The sequence below is a fragment of the Manacus vitellinus genome, unplaced genomic scaffold (genome assembly GCF_001715985.3).
Source record: "Manacus vitellinus isolate BGI_N305 unplaced genomic scaffold, ASM171598v3 scaffold_56_pilon, whole genome shotgun sequence".
NCBI classification, from domain to species: domain Eukaryota; kingdom Metazoa; phylum Chordata; class Aves; order Passeriformes; family Pipridae; genus Manacus; species Manacus vitellinus.
This window is the reverse complement of record NW_021940660.1, coordinates 1,477,211-1,498,335: the sequence shown is the minus strand read 5'-3', so window position 1 is coordinate 1,498,335 and position 21,125 is coordinate 1,477,211. Positions and strand designations below refer to the sequence as shown.

Genomic DNA, 21,125 nt, shown 5'->3' with positions numbered 1-21,125 from the left:
ATTTCTGAGCTTTGAAACGGGTTGTGACTCGATCTATGTATTTAATATGAAACTGCAAACCTTTGAAAATTGATAATCCTCCTATGTTCACCATCGTGAACACTGAAAGAAAGAAGTAATCTCATGGTTTGCCTTAGTGCTGAGTCTCCCATCCTGGAGTGGAAAGATTCCCACTGACCTTATAGGTATTGAAAGTCAAGTCCTAACCAAAATGAAAATCAGATCCCAAACTGGTACTGGCAGTGGAAAGAAGATTGGCTTTGGTAGGTGGTGACTGTCTCTTTGGGTTTCTCTGATGTAAGTTCTTTTTTAAATTAATATAATTAATTACATTTAATATATGTAGGCAGAAATTTATTTTGTATGCTGTGTTAACTAAGCATGGGAACTCCAGACTCGGTTGAGGTTACACTGGGGCTTTGACACTGCTATGGTTAAGGTTTTTAGTAACTAATACATTTGTAAATGTACCTTTTATTTCACAAAACACAATTCATATTAGGAGTAAAAGCTCCAACTTTTTTATTCTTAAAAGAAACTAGGCAGACAAACAATTTACAGACCAATAAACTTGCTTTTGCAACTGTAGGCAAAAAATGTTGCTAGATCAAAGAGTTGGATTTCTAGAGCCTCCTGGTGGTTTAGAAGCAAAACAACTATCAATATTATTCATTTGTTGAACTTTGCATACAGAAATTCATGAAGGCTTTTAAAACATGAAAGCATGAGTATGAGGCCAGGTTAAACCACTGTCAATATTATAACAGTTTTTACAAAGTACTCCTTGTTTACAGAAATTTTATAGTTTTTTTGTTTATCTAGACTGAATGTTACCCTGCAGGTCACTTGATTTAAATATACTGCTGGAAATAGTGTATGAGTTTGTTAAATAGACCAAATATGTTTGACTATTTGTAAGTATTGCATATCTAATCATGATGAATCAGGAGTCTGTGAGACAGATTCTCTACTTGGTAGCAACTATTTACTTTGGAAGAATTACTCTAGAGAAGAATTGCTATTGTACAGATCTGCTTAAAAATACAACCAAAGTATATAGACTTTCTATAACTATTAAGTTTTTTAACATCCACAGGGCCATTTCCAGGAATATTAGGAGTCAAGTAAAATTCACGACTGAAGTAAAAAAAGTGTAATTCTTTTAGAAATCTGCTTGGCTCTTAATTGCTTAAAGGAATCCCTCTTAAAAACTTTCCAGATTCCATCTAAATATTGAGCAAAGGTGATTCTGCACACACTTTATTATCTCCTACTGTAGAGCTTCATATTTACCACAAGAAATTGTATGAATATTATTACAGAGATGACTGACTGTAGAGACATATGTAATTATCTATGTAAAAACTATTTACTAGATTTGTAAGTCTACCAGTGTGCTCTATCCAAACACCACAAAATCTACAATAAAAGCTGATTTAGTATTCAGGTTACATTGCAGACCTTGAATAAGAATACAAGCTATGGCTTTAATTACATAATATCAATTTTAAATAAAATAAGCACAAATACAGAGGTGTAGGCAAGACCAGAATGGGATCCATGGCCTGCATTACTGTGTTCTTAAACCTCTGTCCCTGTTTTGTTTACATACCACAGGACCTGGTCTTCCAGTGAGTCCCATAGGACCAGGTGGACCTCTCATAGCAATCTGAGAAAACAAACAAACAGAACAACAGGTATCATGAAAAAGTTGCGAGCCAGCATACTTATTCTACATTAATACAATTCCACAATGTGTTAACAAATAGCCCCCATCTTTGACTTCACATCCTGCCTGATATAAAACAGATTGGGTTTTGGAGCTGTACACTTGTGGCAGTTTTGTTTGAAGGCTCCTTGTGCTCACCCTAGCTTGCTGAAGAATGGCTTGTGCTTGAGCTTCCTGAGCTGAGATTGTAGGGCCTTTCTCACCATCTCCACCGAAGCGGAACTGCAAATACAAACACAAGAAAAGGACTCAGAATTTATCAAATCAAATTCATATTTGTTTTTTTGCTGCAACTGTGCAAACCACTTCAAAGACAAAAGGTCACAGTCTAGTTCATTCCACTGACTTCAGAAGATCCAGGCCACTGGATCCAAGATGAACATAAAGCCATTGGTAATAGTTTAGAATTGAGGTCTAAATCTAATCCCTTAAGAGTAAATATTTTCTTGATTTCATAGGATTTTGGTTTTCATTTTATTTGTTTGCTTGCTTATTTGTTTCAAAAAGAGGCCAAAATAGACTCTTAATTTTCTGCAAAACTTCAATAAAAATGGCTATCAAAATTAATTAGTTCTCTGTACGTTGGTAGTTACCCACAGAAAAAAATGCAATTTAATTTAGGGCAGACTTAAATTTGAAAAATGTTTGATATCTCAAATAAAAGAGTTTTGTGTAATTTCTGACAATTTCAAAATAAATTACAGAATAAAACTTAAGTACTCATTCTTGTGGTTCTGTTATTGCTCATGGAACTGCTAGAAGAAGTTTTGCAATATTGCAGAAATGTTAAGCTGCAACAAGAAGCACAGCTTTCCAAAGGTATGGCATAGGCACACTGGATATCAGGGCCGTGAATCTTTCACTGCCCACAACAGTTTATCCAGCTTGCCTATGCCCCGAGTTGACATGGATCTTTTGCATATATACATACACTTAGGAATAATGAATTCCATGCACATAGTACTTTTCATACCACAAAAGTGCAAGATCCTTTAACAGCTTTGGGCTTGTTCCTCCACATGCTAAAACAGATGGTGTTTTGCTTTGACTCCAGTGGGAGTAGAGCTGGCCATGTGCATATATTTCTATTCAAAGGATGCACTGACTCTTCAAAGAAGACACTGAAGTCCAATTTTAAGCATGGAATGCTTAAAATTCTCCATGTCAATGAGACTTGAAAGCACACATGCCTGTTGGGAGTACAGGCTCTCTGTACAACAGCAAACTCGTTGTTTAGGACATACAGTAGCAAAAAATAGTTACTATTGAAAATATAAGGAGATTTGCAGTGTCTGTAATTCATTCATTAGGTTCCAATCTGTCAGCCATGCAGGAGTTAAAGCATATGTTTTGTTTCAGGAAAAAAAGGCAGCATATGAACTTCAAATGCTTAGAGCGTACAAGAAACTCTGTTTCATCTCTCATTCCACAGACAAAATACTTATACATTTCTAGAAAGACACTTCCCCTTTTTGTAGGCTGGTGACCCTGTAATCATAACTTACCGGCAACATTAACATGGTACCTGGGGGACCTGCTAAACCATCAGCACCAGGAAGACCAGGGCGACCAGGTGGACCCTAAGAGAACAGAGAGATGAGAGAAAAAGGGATGAGAACGAAAAGATAATTACGTAAAATAAACCTTTTGAGTCACATACTTGAGTCACTTATATACATTTACACTCACAGAATAGTGTGAGTTGGAAAAGACCTTAAAGACCTAGTTTCAACCCCCCTGCCATGGGCAGGGACACCTTCCACTAGACCAGGTTGCTTAAAGTCCCATTCAGCCTGGCCTTGAACACTTCCAGGGACGGTGCAGCCATCTGGGCAACCTGTTCCAATGCCTCACCACTCTCACAGTCAAGAATTTCTTCCTAGCATGAATCTAAACCTGCCTTCTTTCAGTTTAAAAACATATCCCTTGTTCTATCATTATGTGTCCTTAAAAAGTCTCTCTCCATCTCTCTTGTAGCCATCTCCCTCACCCCCCAGCCTGTCTACATAGTAGAGGTACACAAGAGTGGTGTAGGGTAGGAGAATTGCCTCCCTGGACTTGTTGGTCAGGCTTCTTTCAATGCATCCAAGGACACGGTTGGCTGCAAGTGTATGTTACTGGATCAGGTCGAGTTTCTTGTCCACCAACACCCCCAAGACCTTCTCTGCAGGACTGCTCTCAGTCCATTCTCCACCCAGCCTAATTGCTACAATTATTTATTCGTGTCATGTGTCTGTTCCATGACAGGCACACAGTGTGTTTAGTCAAGAATTTCCTTATGATGAATTCAGTAGGCAGACAGTTACAAAACTATCAGTAGTTATTCCATTACAATGTGTTAAAATTACCATTTTATAAGTTCAAATTCCAAAATATTTAATTAATCTGCAGGAAATAAATACTAAAGAAAGGTGGATGCTGACTTACTAGCAAGGTGAAGAATTGTTGGGGTTTTAACATTATCTCATTATTCAGTGAACTGGTAGCATCTTCTCAACATCTTGTATGCATAAATACAGCGTGAACATGCTAGACTTGAGACTAAACTGTCTCATAAAAGACAGAAAAGTTCTTAGTAGTATATTTTCATCAAATAAATATATTTAGGCTGTTTTAAAATTGTGTTGGTTGTGGTAGTAAGGAAAGACTTATGAGAACGTATAACACTAATATAATAGCTTACATTTAAATTATTTTCATTACTGGACAGGGTTCTTATGCCATATATTACTTAATATGGCTAATAAATTCTTCCAAGATCATCTAAATATTGTCCATCACCTTCAATATTCCCATGTGTATTTTGATTCTGCAGAGCCTGTCTTTCTCTGTATTTGCACATATTATAGATGAGGCCATACTGTTTTTTTAAAACTCATTCAAATCCATACGAAATGTTTGCATCTATTACTTATTATATTTTAAAATACATCAAAACAGAGAAATATAAACAAATAGGATCTTCACTTTCTTCCTGTATTTACAGTGCATATTTCTACCACTAAGGAAGTGTTTGTCCAGATTCTCAGTTGATTTCCTTAGCTGAATGAATCAGCCTCGGTTGCACTGAAGTTTCTTAACCTATGTGGATCTATTTCAGAGCAGGATCTAACTCGCCCTTGTAGCAATTAGTGCAAGATATCCCATGAATACAGAGGATAATGTTTGTTGACTTACCCTTTCACCAGGGTCACCTGGAGGACCAACTGGACCTTGCAGACCTGGGGGACCTGTAAGACCCTACAGAAAATGAATGGCACAATTATGCTGAATGCTTGCAGCACTTTTGAACTTTTTTTCTTTGGAAAGTTATGATTAATATGTATTTGGATAAAATAATTTATAAGATGGCATTTTCTTTTTCTTACAAAGATTCATAGTCAACATTCAAAACTTAGATATTCAAGTGCACTCAGCTTGTAGTATGCAGTCACTGAAAATGCTAGAGGTGACCCTTTTTTACTCCCTTTTGAAAGTACTAAGTCTGATATACCATTTGGGAACTATAAGATGACTGATATTGTGTTTAACTCATGGACACAAAAGCAGAGTGGATAAATTAAATGAAATAAAGGAAATTGTGATTAATACACTTACAGCAGGTCCTCTTGGTCCTGGTGGTCCTTCAATGAGCATACCCTAGGGGTGGATGAAACATGATGTTAACTTTACTGTGTCTTACGGGAAAATATAAAAAATCTTTTTATCTGAACTACTAAAGTTAACATTTCTTAGTGTTTTGATAAACTTTTCCAGGAATCTTCTCTCTAAAGTTACTAGAATTAAAATCTGAATTGTTGTGTGGCTTTAAAAGTGAGAAAGATTGCTAGACTGAAGATGTCTCCTAACAGTGGATTTAAAGTAATTTCTTTTAATGCTGTTGAAGAATTTGATGTGAATAACTGACTATTCCTATGTTATGGATCTTATAGCATCTCCTAGTTCCTTTTTTTGAGAGTAGATGCTAATCCAAATTCCAGGTCATGGTAAGTCCTACAACTATGTGATCCTCACTTGTACTAATTGGCTTTCCATAGGAAGGAGGACTGGGCAAACTAGCTTGAAACTAATTGTAGTGTTATAGATCTAAACTAAATGTACCTTGCAATGGTTTAAAAAAGTCATGTATTTTATGAGCTAACACTCTTTGAGCTTCTTCACAGATCATGACTGAGATGTCACAATCTTATTTCAAACTTGTTCATTATTGTACTCCTTTAAATTTATTCATCAGTAACTTCACCAAATTCTAATCCTGAGACAGAAATACAGAATTAAGAAGGAGCTTTTGGATCACAGAATTCAGAGGTCACAATGACATATCACAATATTTTTTCAGACTTCAACTTAAGCTAATTTTTCCCTAGGTAATTCTGTACCTAATTTTCCATGAAATAAAAACCAGATTAAACTTTAATTTCCGCTTGCATCAAATACAAATTTGAAAGCAGTTCTTGAAAATTCTAGAAAAGTAAACTACACAGGCATTCAGTTTCCGTTAGATATTATAAAATGATTATTTTTGTATAATTTTTTAAATTCAGTTAAATTTTAGTTTCTAACCATCAAACATTATGCTACAGTAAAACTTAGTCCTAATGTAAAAGCCACTTAGCTACTATACTACTGTTTAAAGATGCATAAACTACTGATACATTACTGTGCTTATGACCAAGTTGTAGCCTCCAAAGAAACCATTTAATTAAACTCTTAGCAATATGATTGCATCAGCGCAGGTTAAACATACAAGAATTTAATTAACCCCTCGGAGGGACTTCCTTGTCCTTGCTGAAACCTGTAGTCATGGTGTTACCTGTGCCTATGCTGAAAGTTATCTTGAAAAACTGAAAGTTTTCAGTTTTGGTAGATCTGTCCAAGCTGTAGATACTAGATGGCCTGAAGAGCAGATCAACACACTGTTTTCCTCTGCACAAGAAGATTGTCTTTGTTTTATGGAACATGTGGTTAGTACTTCCTGTGACCAAAAGAGTAGGCTGGAACAGGTCACTGTCTGTAATCACTTGATACCATCCACATTACAGGTGAGCGTTTCAGAGATCATGGATAAGGTTACTGTTATCCTATCACGAGCAACGTGGTTTGATAATGATGCACCCACAGTGTACATATGTTATATAGTGCTACAGAAAAACTCACCCACATCTCTACTTACAGGTTCAATCACAGCTGGTTCTCCCTTTTGGCCTTTTTCTCCATAAGCCCCATGTCCTGTCACCTGGCCAGTAAAAACAACCCCAAAAATGAAAATAAGTAGAAGGTCTAAGGACCTGTTACAATAAAACAACTGAAGCAACCTGTAACTGAAAGCTAAAGCTGGAATTGGTCTGTGCTATAAAATATAGCAAACCATATAAATAAAAAATACATGAGAAATGGAAAACGCAAAAACTGTATGCATACTTTTCAAACTACTGGATACTGTCAATTTTTACTTTTTGAATGAGATGCAATAGTGTGCATCCCATGCTTTGCATTAGGACTTCGGACTTAGAATCTAAAACTTCTGTGTGCAAGCCACAACATTGTTTCTTTTTTTATTTGATTGGAAATATTCTCGGCAATTAACAAAGATTCCTCATGACTTTCTGAATTAAGTAAGCTTAAAGTAAGAGGGAAAGAAAGATCCCTTGGTCCAATATGGACAGTTCCCTTCAAGTTCCTAATTTCATTCATTAGAAATCCACAATATGTAAAGTAGTCTGAGAAGGGGCTGTGACTGCATGGCGAAAATGGGAAAGGAGTTAAATGGCATTGTGAACATTATATAATATGTCCCAGACAGCCAGATATACCTCCTAAATACATGAATTAGCATCAACTGCCAAATTCTTTTAGGATCAGCTCTATAGGAAGTTTTGGGTTCAGGATTAAGATAACAGAAGTGCCTAAAAATAACACATGTTAATGGAAGAAACAGACAGATTGAAGTTTCAAACAAAGAAAAAGAAACTGGTTTTTTTTTTCAAACCATGAGATAACGTATTTTTCTTCAGAAGTAGCTCTCTTGATTGCTAATATATTCACTAGAAATTAAAGTTCTAGTTCTGACCAGTTGAAAATTTGAAATGTTTTTTTAAATTTTTTTATTTTTTTTTAATTTCAGTAGAGTGATTTGACATTTACTCTAAAATAGCTGTGGATTTTAAAATGTTAAGGATAATGTTCCAGTATTTCCATATGAAATATTTTGGACTGGAAAAACAGAGGCATAATTTCCTGTGCATTTTGCAATTATTTATGAAGGCACAGATCTCACTAGTAATAATCAATAGTTCATAAAAATCAAGTAGCAAGAGGTATAGACAATTATTTTTTATTAGAGTAACATAAATTAGTTGTAAAGAATGACATTAGGGTCTCTATCTTTGGAGATATTGCCCCTTTTTGAAAGTTTCCAGATACTGAATACTTTCCATCTTGCCTGTTTTATCAAAGGTAGAACTTCAGTTCTTCTAAATACACCCATATTTCAAAGGAAAATGATATGATATCTCTGGTTCAGAAGATGAGAAGGCACAGGCCAGAGCCTGTGTTCTAATTCAAGATTCCTGACTCCTTCAGCTTTGTATCAAGGCATTTTAAGTTGAAATTTACACCAGGGGATAGAGTCTACACAGTCATTTGTTTAATGCAGGCACAAATGGTGCCTTATGGGCTCTTTGCTTTGCAGATAATCTGACCTTTTCTGTGTCATTCTGCCACAGTGTCCCCATCTGGGCTAGAAGGAAAAGAGTACACTTGTATCACATTGCACAGATAAGGATCATTAAAAAATACAATGACCCCAACAGGGTTTAGAAAGGAGCAGTAAAAGTAGTATGGGTTTCAAGGTTGGCAGGGAAAAGCAACCTTACAGCATTTGCTGTTATTTCTTGGATCCTTCGTAAATGTAAGTTTTGACTTTGTGAGGAGAAAATAAAGATAATACTGAGCAAATACTGCAAACAAAATTATCTTTTTCTATTATATTCAGCGTCTTCCTGATTAAAAAATCCAAATGGGAATTTTTTTTCCTTCCAGTTTTAGCCATATTACTTTTCTTTGCAGCTTCCACAGTCTGGTAAACTGGTAAACAAGGATCTTGGCACAACCAAAGGAAAGTTAAAGCCTTGCTGTTTAGCCTGTGATTAAGTCAGGGGGAAAGACAGAGCTATAAAACTCAGAAAAAAGAGCATGATTCACAGGATCCACCATGTCATCCTATCTTTCTTTATATATACAGAGCTGTTAAATCTCTTCTGCAGGATCATAAACCTGTCACCATTGACAAAGTTTATTTTCATGAAAGGATTCAGACCTTCACCTTTCCACTCATGAATCTTCTCTTTGGAAAGTAGCAAAAGCCATAGGATTCTAGACACTTACATGCATTTAAACTTCTTGGGGTAATCATATAAAAATATTAATTATAGCACTTACACCTGCATTAGAACTTACATTCTTTCCAGCTTTAGCTCTAGTTTAGACAGATTTTTAAAACTGTTCATTTTATCATCTATTTTTTTTTTAATTCCACCTTTCTTTCTTTTCCCTCCCATCTTCGGCCCTCCCTTGTTCCCTTCACCAAATGAGACAAGAATCTTACATTTAATAAAAAAAAAAAAAGTCCAGAAGTACTGAAACAAGAGGATAGCCCTGATTCAAAGCCTATCAAAAATGAGAATATATCTAATAGTTACCAGGAGCTCTGGATCAGGGTCTGTGCAGTTCTGAGACTGTATAATTACAAAGTAATTGCTAAATTAAATTAATCTGCATTATGCCTCCAATCAACTTACGCTTGTTTCTGTGATATCGGTCTCTGCAGGAACACCTGGACCAAACTCCTCATTAGTGGAATCAGTTGGTTTCTCTTCATATTCTTTATATTCATAAAAATCATATTCGCCTAAATCTCCATCTACCAGCAGATCAGATTCACTGAGGTCTACTCCTCTGCTTCCATATTCAGTTGCCTCAGTTTTTTTATCATAATCCTCTCCAGTTATGTATTCTTCAGCAAATACTTCTTCAACGGGATTTTGCTATTCATATCAGTAGCAAAGATTTGGAAATAGGAGGAATATGTGGGTTATTGTTAGTAAAGCAATGTAAGCATACGCTGATCCACCATGATGACTTGTCAAAAGAAGAAAGAACAGTAGAACTACAGCATATTGTCTTTTAATTAGAGTCTGAAGGAATGGAAGCGCAGCCTTTCAGAGTAATTAAAAGATCTTTGTATAAGTAGTACAAAGAAGTAATGTTTTCATAGGCTTTGGCTTTTTATTTCCAAAACCACTGAATTCAATATATCCAGTACTATGTGTACTGTTTGCTTAATGTTACTTTAGTGCCAAATATAGCTAAATTTCCCTGCTTGGTTTCACACTTACAAGCATTTGAATGAATGAAAATATGCAATGAGCAACGAATAAAATCAGGTCTTTTTACAATAGCAATGTGGAGGAAGTGCAAGAATCACTTTAGTTAAGCCCAGCCTTTTCCATTATTTTATGGCTATAAATACTGCTGCTGAGATTAAACTTCTTTTCTCTTATTAATGATTTTACAGTTTACTTATCAATAAAAGTCATGGTTCATATGTGTCACGGTAATTTACATACTTTTTGGTCTAAGTCAAGTACCACATGCAAAAATCAGATTAATTTTAACATTTCTTGAAACTAAGTTTTCATCTTAAGAGTATGTAAACTGTCAAACCAAGCAACCAACTTAAAAGCACTAAAGTAGTTTAAAAGAATGCTATATTTGAGATGTACAAAACCATTTGTGAAATAAAAGAGGATTGCTTTATTCTATTATAGAGGTCTCTTGAAAGGATAATTTTGAATGAAATCAAATTTCAGATATTGCTAATATGATATGGATATTCTAAATTATCAGACAATATGAACTTGTATGGTCTTAAAAATATTAAGAAGCTATTCACCATACAGAGTAATTAAAAAAATCTTGATTTAATCATGCTATTGAAACATACTGCAATTAAAATAGGCCAGATTCTGATTTAACAATTGCCTAATCCCATTACCTAAAGGAGCATGACTTTTGCCTTACAGCCAGAGTAACCACAGATCTGAACCAAATCTAAGCCAAATTTAACCTTTATGCAGAACAGCTCTCACCAAGGAGAGCATTTAGCACTTTCAATCTACCTCATTACAACTCTACAATTGTAAAACTGGCTTATAAATGCCCAAGAAACTGAATTATTTAGATATACCTCTGTCAAACAACTTGTGAGAAGTAAACATGAGATTTCACACAAGAATTCTTTACAGTAAAATGAGTAAAACATACCTTAATTCACCTTCACCTTTCAAGATTTATAGGATGGAAACCAGAAAAACAAATGGGGACTCTTTTCCTCTTTTCGAATATTCAGGGGAAGTGGGGGAGGGGGAGTTTTGTACATCTTTTAAGCAACATATCTTAATTTTGAAAGGAAAAGGTAAAAGAAAAATGAAAACAATATTTTTTACAATCAGCCATCATTTTTCTAACACTAGCATTAATTAATATGTGGACATATTAATCAACATTGGCTTAGGTGTAGTAATTGTAACAAAATAATGTTTAGGCTTATCACTGTGGTTTTTCAAAAATGTCTTTTCTAACACAAGTAAAAATAATAATTTTATCTTTTTGACAGTTCAAAATATAATGTTTCTTTTGACTAGAACAAATGAAAAGTTAATAATTTGGTTTTGTTAGCTGAAGAACTGTGAAAAGCAAATGATGGCTTCTGACTCAACTTCCATATGCTGCTATGGTTACAGCAACTCTTTCTCTTTTATGTTGCACCTTTAGAATTAAAGGAAAAACTAGAGAACCCACTTCCTATTAGATCAGGAGGACTAAGTCTAGTATCTAATCTGGTTTATGCTAGACATAGCTCCATTCACATCCACACTGAATGCAACAACCCTACATTCCCACAGCACATATCACTGAATGATTTCCAGAATCGTGAACCCTGCAATCTGAAGATTCGGCAGATCTCTACAGAACTAAAGGGAGTTCTGCCCAAGAAAACAGTACTTTTTGACATTGGCTGAGAAGGCATAAAACCACATTAACTGCTGTTATAGTATGTATCTTTTACACAGACATTCATCTTTTTAAAATGTGTTTCTACTTTTTTGATCACTGGCACCTGGTGGAACAAGTATTTTCTCGGGAGTCTTTATTACCTCATTTGCTTCAGTAGTTCTGGAGGGAGCTTCTGTCTGGGGCCCATAGTCATTTTCAGCTATGCTGTACTCTTGAAAGCCATCAACAACGTTTGCCTAGTATTAAAGAAAAGTAAATGATTTAAAAAATCATGTATGAAAAGTTCAAGAGGTATCACTTTTATTCAGGTTATGGTATTAGCCAGATGTATTCATCTAGTGGGGTTAGGTAAATTTTTTCTTATTATCAGAGATCTTCCAGTCTTGGTCTGGGAAAGATCTTGATTATTTCTTGGCTACCTTTACCCCTAGTTTGTCTTTTGTTGCTGCTTGATAACTTTTCTTCTTCTTGGATGCATATTTTTCAGTTTTTTTTGTTGTGGCCTTTTGGGGTTTGTCCTTTGAGCTAGCGGCCACTGTCCTCTTCTTCTTTTTGGCCATGGCTTTCTTTTTCTGCAAACGTTATGAAAGACGGAATGGAAAAACATAAATAAAATGAAAAGAAAATTGAGATAGCATGAATGAAAGAAGGGTAACCAAATGCGAGATGAATGCTGTCAGCCGTGAGACCTTCCATCTCTAACTGAAAGCAAGTGCTACAGAGTAAAGGAATGAGTGAAAGGAAAACATTAGGCTTATATACAGAAGACACAAATTGACAAACCATGTGGTAGGGGACAGCTGGACACCACACAACAAACAGATCAGATTTTGTTACCTCTGTTTGTGCTACTGTCTCTTCGAACAGTGGGAGTCCCTCTGTTACAGAATCAGTTTCTTTATAATCTGCATCCCCATACTCATAGTCATATTCGATAAAATCTTCTGGTGTGTACTACATTGTAAATGGAAAAATATCAGGCATTCCTATGTTAGTGGTAGCATACTAGATTAGAAATACTGGAAAGCATCTTAACCTTTACTTAGGAGTAAAGTTTAACAAAATTAATTTAGTATGAACAATTCAATATAATTATTCATTTGGGGGGAAAAATACAATTTCTTATTTCTTTCAAAGCACAATACAAAAGTAATAAAAAAGTAAGTAGTAGTGCCAGGAAAAAACTTCTCTTTTATTGGACTGCAAAGAAGAATCAACTATAATTTTGATTACTGGGAGCACCAAGAGATCTTAATGAAATCATACATTTATTTAGTCTTTAAATTTCAAATAATTCCTCTTTCTACCTGTACTCTTTTATTTGTATTTTTTTCAGGTGACTAGAAGAGCAGAGATGTCAATATCTGACATGAATAGGGTAAATCATTTCAGATACAGGAAAGAAGCCACAACTCACAAATAAAGAGTTCTGAAAACCAGGGTGGTTCCACGGTACACATTGTCTGAGCAAATGCCTCACTGGTATAATTTCATTTCAGATTCAACTTCTGCAGACTGCTCCACAGATCTGCATCTGTAATAACTAGTATCAAATGAAGATTTGGCACACAAAACTTCTATAAGAGAAAATAGCTTTAGAATTGGCTTGTGTAATGTTGTGAGCATAACCTAGGGCGCCAGAAACTCCTGAGCAGTACTTGTGGTTGTGCTATGAAGATACTGGTCTTGATATTATGTGCACCAAGGACTACTCATCACAGTTGAGAAGAAAGGGCCACTTCAAACAATCTCCCACTTGAAGCTACAGGAACTGGTTAGTCTGGTAAATTAAAGCAGTCTCCTGGTTGCTATCGGTTCACTTTATGTGTCCAGGGATTCAAAGGAAGGTGGAGTTGTGGCCGGAGTCTGGATAAGTGTTTGCTTTCCCTTGCTTAGGAAGAAATACTCTAATGTGCCTCATGTGAATTAGCCACTTCTGAAATCTCCTCTCTCCTGTTACAAGTCAGCATCATTGTCTGTAAAATGAAGACAATATCTGTTTGTTTCATTAGATTGATGAATTAGTACATTACACTTCCAAATGGTCTGAGGATTCATAGAAGCCATCATCATCAGAAAGAGATTGGCATTTTAGAAGAAATCACAGATGAAATTAAAACAGATCTCCATATTCCAAAATATATTCTACCACGTGACCAAAGCACTGGTTTAACTGTTTTATCTAGTAATGCTTTTTGACAAAATTTTTTCCTTATGATTTTAGTGCACAGAAGTTGATTTCCTCAGCAATTATAAGACTAACACTGAAAGGCCTTAATTGCTTAAAAATACGTTTCCATGGGTTTCTGTTACTTCACTTCTGTGGCTCCTCAGAGGCTTACTATGATAAGAGCTTTATTTAAAAAAGAAGGTACAGATTTTTTTTTTCAGAAGTCAGATGCTTTTTGCTTGATTGTCCTTCTGATTATTTCTACCCATGCACATACAAATTGGTTAGTTACGAGATACAATAAAGATAAAGAAACGATGTAACATATTTTGGTACTTGTTCGAAACTATACTGCACATTAATAAGAGCATTTCAAACTACATTTAAATAACAAAACATCATTTGAGGTGGAGAATATCCTCTTTGGGAAGTATATGGACACTTTGTCTCATATAATTAATCAATGCTTTGTTTTCATCAGTGGTATCTTTGGCATTACCGAGGTAAGTTGATACTATTTATACTTTTCAAAACCAGCAGCATTTTACACTTAAACATGGTAAGTAATATATGATTACTCTCTTCTTGTTCAGCAAATTATTATTCAGTGCTAACCCCAGTGAAGTCAAAGAAACATGTTTGACTTATAAGTAGTATTGTCCAAGGGTCTCACGTGCAGTGATGATATATTTGTATAGTTCCGTCAATATATAAAAACATGTTTTCCGGCTTGTGCAGTTCTGGAAATGCAACTCAAAACAGTTCGTTTCTAATGAAGAATGCCAGTGCCATCCAAAAAAGAAAACACAATGGCAAGTTTCTAGGAAACCATATGCAGCCACATAAAGGAATCAAAGAAGGAACCACATGGATAAAACCAGACTTTTTAAAATAGTTACTGAATAGCATTGAAATTGTGGTATGTCTTTGAGAATTATAAAAATGTATGCAAATGCATAAAATCTGATTCATTTATCTTCTCTAAAGAAGTCCATGTAAACTAGGTTTATTTATGGGAAAAAAAAAAATCTCTCTCTATATTCAGTTATTCCACCCTAACAGTGATAACCCATTACATATTTCTAAGTGCTTCCTCAGCCAAACCACACGAATCAAACACTCTGCTATGCAATTTTTATTTGTACCAAAGCAATAGACACTACCTATGTTAAATAATATCCAATATCTTAAGGGGTAAGTGGAGGAACATTTTGAAGAGAATTACTGTGTCATTAGCCAGATTTAAATTTAAATATACTGTTAGGAGTTTGTTTTAATAACTTACAGACACATAGATTCCTTTTTAGTAAGCATTGTAGACCTATTCAGAAACTGTTAAGTGTTCATTCCAGTAGTCACTATGACCAATTAACAATTTAAATATAGCTCTGAGTTGCTCAGGATTATAACTGTTTTGCAAATCTCAGTAGTATGGCTTCTCTTATGGTAAGTTGAATGGTTGTGCTGAATTGTGCCAACTATGTGACTAATAAAAATTGCAACAGTGGGTTACAAATAGTTCTTCAGAGGCCATAAACTAAACAGAAATGTTGACTGGGGAAAAAAAAAAGAAAAGAAAAATATCTGTGTCAATGTCGGTATTAAAATGTTAGTATTAAAAAAGAAAGTGGTGAATAAATTGATATTTATGCTAAGAGGCATAGTTTGAAAAGTCAGACATCTATGAATGAGAACTAGAAAACATACAAACCAGCGCAAATACGTGGACAGATCTATTACGTCATGCATAATCACACAGAAAATACTTTTGGGTGTTGTGCCTCATTTCTGTTAAAGACAGTGAAACTTTCTTGACATATGCAAAATGTGATCCAAGTGGTTGCACTGATATTCAGGCACACAGACAGAAAGAACATGGATGGGGGAGAAGTGGGGAATGACAGTTTCCACACTGGTTTCAGATTCAGCCAAGCAAGCAGGTAAAGATCCTCCATTTTAAGAGCACAGTATCTGAGGGGTATTACGAAAATTTTTGAATTTACAAGCTCAGACATGTGGTCACCTTACTGAAACCATATTCAAGTAGTTTCTAAATCTCAGTACTTTGCAGTCCTCCTGGTACAAGGAAGAAAAGTGAAAATATGCAGTAGTTCTAAACTTCCTATAAGATAAATCTTATTCTTAGCAATCCTTCCTTTCCATTCCCTTCTGAAACATCAGCAACCCTTATCTTTCACACCAGCTAATAGACTAAGAGTATGTTTTGTACTGTTGTAAATAGTGAAATACAGATGCAAAATTGGCCAGGTGTATTTCCTGAGGCACAGTCTGTCCAGATAGAGGAATGCATCTCTACATCCCTAACTGGTGTAAAGATACACTTTAGAAAGATGATTTACTCACAGTATGAGTTTATCAACTCCACCTGATGAAGGCTATTCCCTATTTTTAAGATGAGACAACAGAACTATTAAAGGACTGGTCAGTTCAATGAGTTAAATTTACAAATACCAGGGACAGGTTTAATGGCTTTAGTCACCTGCTGTGAAGCTGGCAACTCACACTTACCCTTCCATCAACAGTCAAGACTGGATACGTGGCACATATCCCTTCTTTTTCTGGAGCTACACAACCACAAGGTCACCTTTATCAGATAACCAGAGAGAGGGGTATGATCTATTCAGTTTGAGGCCTCAACAGAGCTTGAGAAAAGTGTCTTTACATTTTGGATGCTACCATTCCTGAGTGCAAAACCCAGGCCCTGCTATTAGTTCACAGAATTTGGGGAGTTCACAGAAATCTGTAATGGCTGAACTGCTAATCAAAGAAAAGACAGTAAGTAGACTCGAATATATAAGAGAAAGTATCTAGAATTTCTACATTAATTAATGCAAATGGAAAAGTAACTTCTGCCACTTTCAGAGTTTAATCAAGACTACTGACTCTAGCAAGAAATCAAAGCATTGAAAGAAAGTAAGTGTGACAGGATGACGAGTATAGTTGAAGAGAGTGTAATTTGGTTTTTTAGCTCTATACCAAAGATATTACTGGTCAGGAATGCAGCCAGAGAATCAAGAAGCTGGAAAGGGATTTAAAGGGGCATTCGGCTTGTGGATCATTCTGATGATCCTCCTATGAACACTGACATAGCCAAGTGTAAAATATACCTACCACAGATATGCACTGTTAATTCCATCCTGCTCCAGAGATCTGCCTATGAAAGTCTACCTAAACCCTAATACTGCTATATAATGGAATAGTTACAGATCTGAGAAATCAGGGATAGAAAGTTCTGTTGTTAGCACCAAGTGCTCACAGTTATAGCAAAATATATATACTGCATTAACTTTCACAGTGGTTTCACATGAATATCAAAAAGATGGACTCAATAGGTGGAACTTGGTGAGAGATTTTAGCTCAGAGATGTCAGGTAACACACCATTCAAATGTGATGCAATTTTTATCCTCTTGCTCTTCTTTCTGCTATTGTAATACCAGCAATAGTTACTGAACAGCCGTTCTTGTAATGAATATTGCATATGACTGTTTTCTTACAAATGAAAGGAAGAATAAAACCTGCTGCTTCTTGATGGGACAAAATGTTTCCATTATGACCTCATGCTTTCTTTACCAGAGTGATTATATTACACTACCAGATCATCATGTAATTCCAATTAAAGAGATGAACTGTTTTCTTCATCAGATGTATTTTAGAAGCAGAGGGTCAGCAGGATGCAAGGCCTATATTTCAACTGTTAAATGACTTAAATATTCTGAAGGAAACCTGACTTTGAAAACCAATTCTTCTGCTATCCATACTCTAAAAACCTAACCTCCTATTCCAAAATGTAGATTTTAGCAATATTTGCTTTACATTTCCAAATTAAAAGAATTAATAATATAAAGAACTGTCATGATTAAATTAATAATAACAAAGAACTGTCATAAGCCAAATTTTTCCACTGCCTAAAGATTATGCTAAATCATTTAGCAAACTAAAGAGGCAAAGATGACTTTGAAACATTCTAGGCTCACTAAGACATTACAAAATTAAATAAAATAAAGGATGCTAAGCACGATGAGAGTTTTGAAAATCAGCTGCAGTAATATAAATAAATAAATGATAGAAAATGTCAATCTTAGGGTAGAATAAAAGTTAAAAGAATTGGATGGCCTCTTCTACCATATAGTCCTTATATTGTTCATAAAAGTGATAAAAGAAAGGAGATAAAAGGAGATAAGAACAAAATGTTCAGTTTCCAAAGACAGTCTGTGTCAAAAGAAGAATAAGACTCTTAAGGTTCTTCATTATGTTAATTCCTTAAATAAAAAGTCTATATATCCATAGAAAGAGAGTCAGGAAGATCACTACTTTAAATATCTGCTAAGTTAGCTAACTGCAGTTCTAAAGATGACATAATTATCTTTCCATATTTTTCAGAAAACTAGTATTTCTGCTCAGTCAAACACCTGAAAGAACACTAATTAACATGTTCTGAAAGGATGCCTGAAGCCTCCAAGTCAATATATTTGGGAGCCATTTGCACCTTTACCAAGCTCATTTCATTAAACGAAAACATTTTATGTCTTCAAGTAATCCATTAGTTTGGGACAGATCCAAAATAAATGAAGCCAAATTCCTTTGTGGAGTAATTTCTTCAGCAGAAGTCAGATGGTGTGATTCACTGGGTTGCAGAATAATCTTCCAAGAGAAGATCTGAAAGCCTGATAGTTGGGTCCTTTGAAAACTAGACCTGATGACACTCAAGAAAATATACTGCCCAGCAATCGAGGACAATGAAGATTGGTTAGGTCTTTCTCAGCTCTAATTTCTGTGAGCTGGCCAAGCATATGTGATTGAACTGGAAAGGAATTTAATACATTTCCATTTATAGTAGAAAGGGGGTTGAAAACAAGACAAAAGTCCAGACTGTTCACAAGGTATTTATAAGAAAAGCATGGATGCATGTCTTCCTTAAGAAAAGTAATCTTGATAGTTCTGAAGTACAATTCAGACCCATACTTGATTCTTGAAACCTAATTATACATTCAACATGAAAAAATGATTACTGAACTTCTAGGGAACACTTTTTTGCGTAGTGACAACTGCTGAGTCATAAGTCTGTACTTGACAAGTTACAGAGATTCATATTCACAAGCAAGAACAAGGAAAGTTGATACATACTTCAATAAAAACATGCCTTGAAGATGGAAATAAATCATAATAAACAACAGAGTAAACTGTGTTGATATTACTATTTATCTAGTGTTTTCTCATTTGCATGCTGAATGAGAGTTCTGAAGAAGTGGGAACCAAACACAGAGGGACAGAAGCATTCTCTATGGGAAGGGTACTGACATCTATTCGAACCTGAACTGCTCCCACAGAGCTTCGAGGTCTTCACACAGGAAAGAGAAAGAATCAGAGTGCTAAGTCAAATAGCAGCAAAGCCTGGGAAAGTTCCCAACCAAAATTTAAATTTTCTTTGAAATGCACTGAGAAAAAAACATATTTTGCTTTTTGTTTGTTTGCATAAATTATCAACAACATGCTTTCAATCTGTTCTGTTTTGGAATATGGAGATCTAGGTAGCCAGGCACATAGATAGAAGTCCTATGGAGTCCCCATGAAGACATCAGGCTCCATACACTGTAAAGCAGTGTAAAGGCCTCTGCCTATTTGTGATTGACTTGACACATCTTGAACAACTCTGATGCAATGGATGTGGGAGGGAGTCCCTTTGAAATAAGTTCTGGGCCCCATGGGCCTCTGTCTCTTGCTGACATAATTTTCAGTCAGATAGAATAAATAGTGACAACAAATAAAATTATCATGTATTTAGGAAAAGTTCAGTCCTGAAAGAGGCTCAAAGCATGCATCCAAGAACAATTCAGCAAGTTTTTAATGATCTCTTGAGCAATCAGTAGTAATAACCACTCAGATCACACACTGCTGACTGCATACTAGCTGTCCAGAGCCCAGTTTAATTACAACTAGTTACATTTTGCAAATGCTTTTCACTTTACACTATTTAATGCAAGTACTTAGAATCTGTGTACAGCAACACATACAACTGCTGATGCTTAGAGGTCTAGTCTGAGGAACTATCTTGACCTCAGTGAATTACTCAGTTCATGGCTGAAACCTTTCATGTTTCTACTCAGTTTTGTGCCTGTTGGTTAACCTGTTACGAGTGGAACTGGCTGAAATAATTTTGTGTGCACATGTATTTGTGCACACATCTCACTAAAACACATGGCATTTCTAACAGAAGATGTTTACAATTGTAGAATATCCAAAGCTCCTTACAAATGTGGCATTCTTAATACTCTGCATCACTGAAATCATAAACATACACAGAAGACAAATAGATACAAGTAAACAAACTCATACTGCTATAATTTTTAAAAAGAATTACAGTTTCACTTCACTGAGAATGATGGTTCTTCAAATACCACCGGTGTGAGAGGTTCCTTCAAATGCTTGACATAAATGAGTGGACAGCAAAAATGAATGCACTCCTGCAACCTGTTTCCTTCACTTCTAGAACAATGCATATCATTTATCTGGAAGTGCTCCTTTGCAACTTGTCTCCAGCACAACCGCTAATGTGCAATAAGTCTAGTAATACGTGACTGACTACTCACCTCATCAACTTGAGGATCTTGAGCCTGAGCAGCATTGGGCACTGGGGAATCACAGTCTGGGCTATAATGCTCACAATAGTCAAATGCAGCTCTGGGATCAGCTATAATCAACAGCTGTTGGATCTCACCCTGCAGGAAAGCATATCCAGATTAAATAATAAAAACAAAGATAGTCTACAATTCATCAGAGGTACAGAGTTTGTGTTCAGAAAAAAACTAGGCACATAACACTTAGTTAATACCATCTGTGGTTATAAATATCATACTTAATTTCGGTTGCTATTATGGAAAACATCTTAAACATTGTTCACATGGAAAAACAATGCAAATTAATGTGGAATGGACTAGGTGTAAAATTCTGGCTTAAAATGATGCCTAGTGGGAAGGTGTAACTCCTGTTCTGTCATTTTCCTGCTGTTTGTTTACTTCTTTTCTGGAAACCAGTCTAAATTCCTAAGATTTAATTCAGGGCACTTCCTACTACCAGCATGCAGCTCAGCATGCAAGTGATCAACAGTATAATTCTGAGAGTTTGCATCA

The 21,125-nt window shown here is 35.5% G+C and overlaps 1 protein-coding gene across 2 annotated transcripts in view; it reads right to left on the bottom strand.

The window, feature by feature from the left end:
- The window catches only part of COL11A1 (collagen type XI alpha 1 chain), a 133,571-nt gene that overhangs the window by 76,470 nt on the left and 35,976 nt on the right, over positions 1 to 21,125 (bottom strand). Inside the window, exons 5-15 of one of the 2 annotated variants that reach the window (XM_018081750.2) lie at positions 20,586 to 20,714; positions 12,644 to 12,760; positions 12,232 to 12,378; positions 11,947 to 12,042; positions 9,529 to 9,774; positions 6,903 to 6,965; positions 5,327 to 5,368; positions 4,907 to 4,969; positions 3,235 to 3,309; positions 1,868 to 1,951; positions 1,613 to 1,669 (exon numbers count right to left, since the gene is read on the bottom strand). In XM_018081750.2, the coding sequence (XP_017937239.1) occupies positions 1,613 to 1,669; positions 1,868 to 1,951; positions 3,235 to 3,309; positions 4,907 to 4,969; positions 5,327 to 5,368; positions 6,903 to 6,965; positions 9,529 to 9,774; positions 11,947 to 12,042; positions 12,232 to 12,378; positions 12,644 to 12,760; positions 20,586 to 20,714 (1,119 nt within the window). The remainder of the gene's footprint in view (positions 1 to 1,612; positions 1,670 to 1,867; positions 1,952 to 3,234; positions 3,310 to 4,906; positions 4,970 to 5,326; positions 5,369 to 6,902; positions 6,966 to 9,528; positions 9,775 to 11,946; positions 12,043 to 12,231; positions 12,379 to 12,643; positions 12,761 to 20,585; positions 20,715 to 21,125) is intronic. The other variant, XM_018081751.2, reaches the window with a different exon arrangement.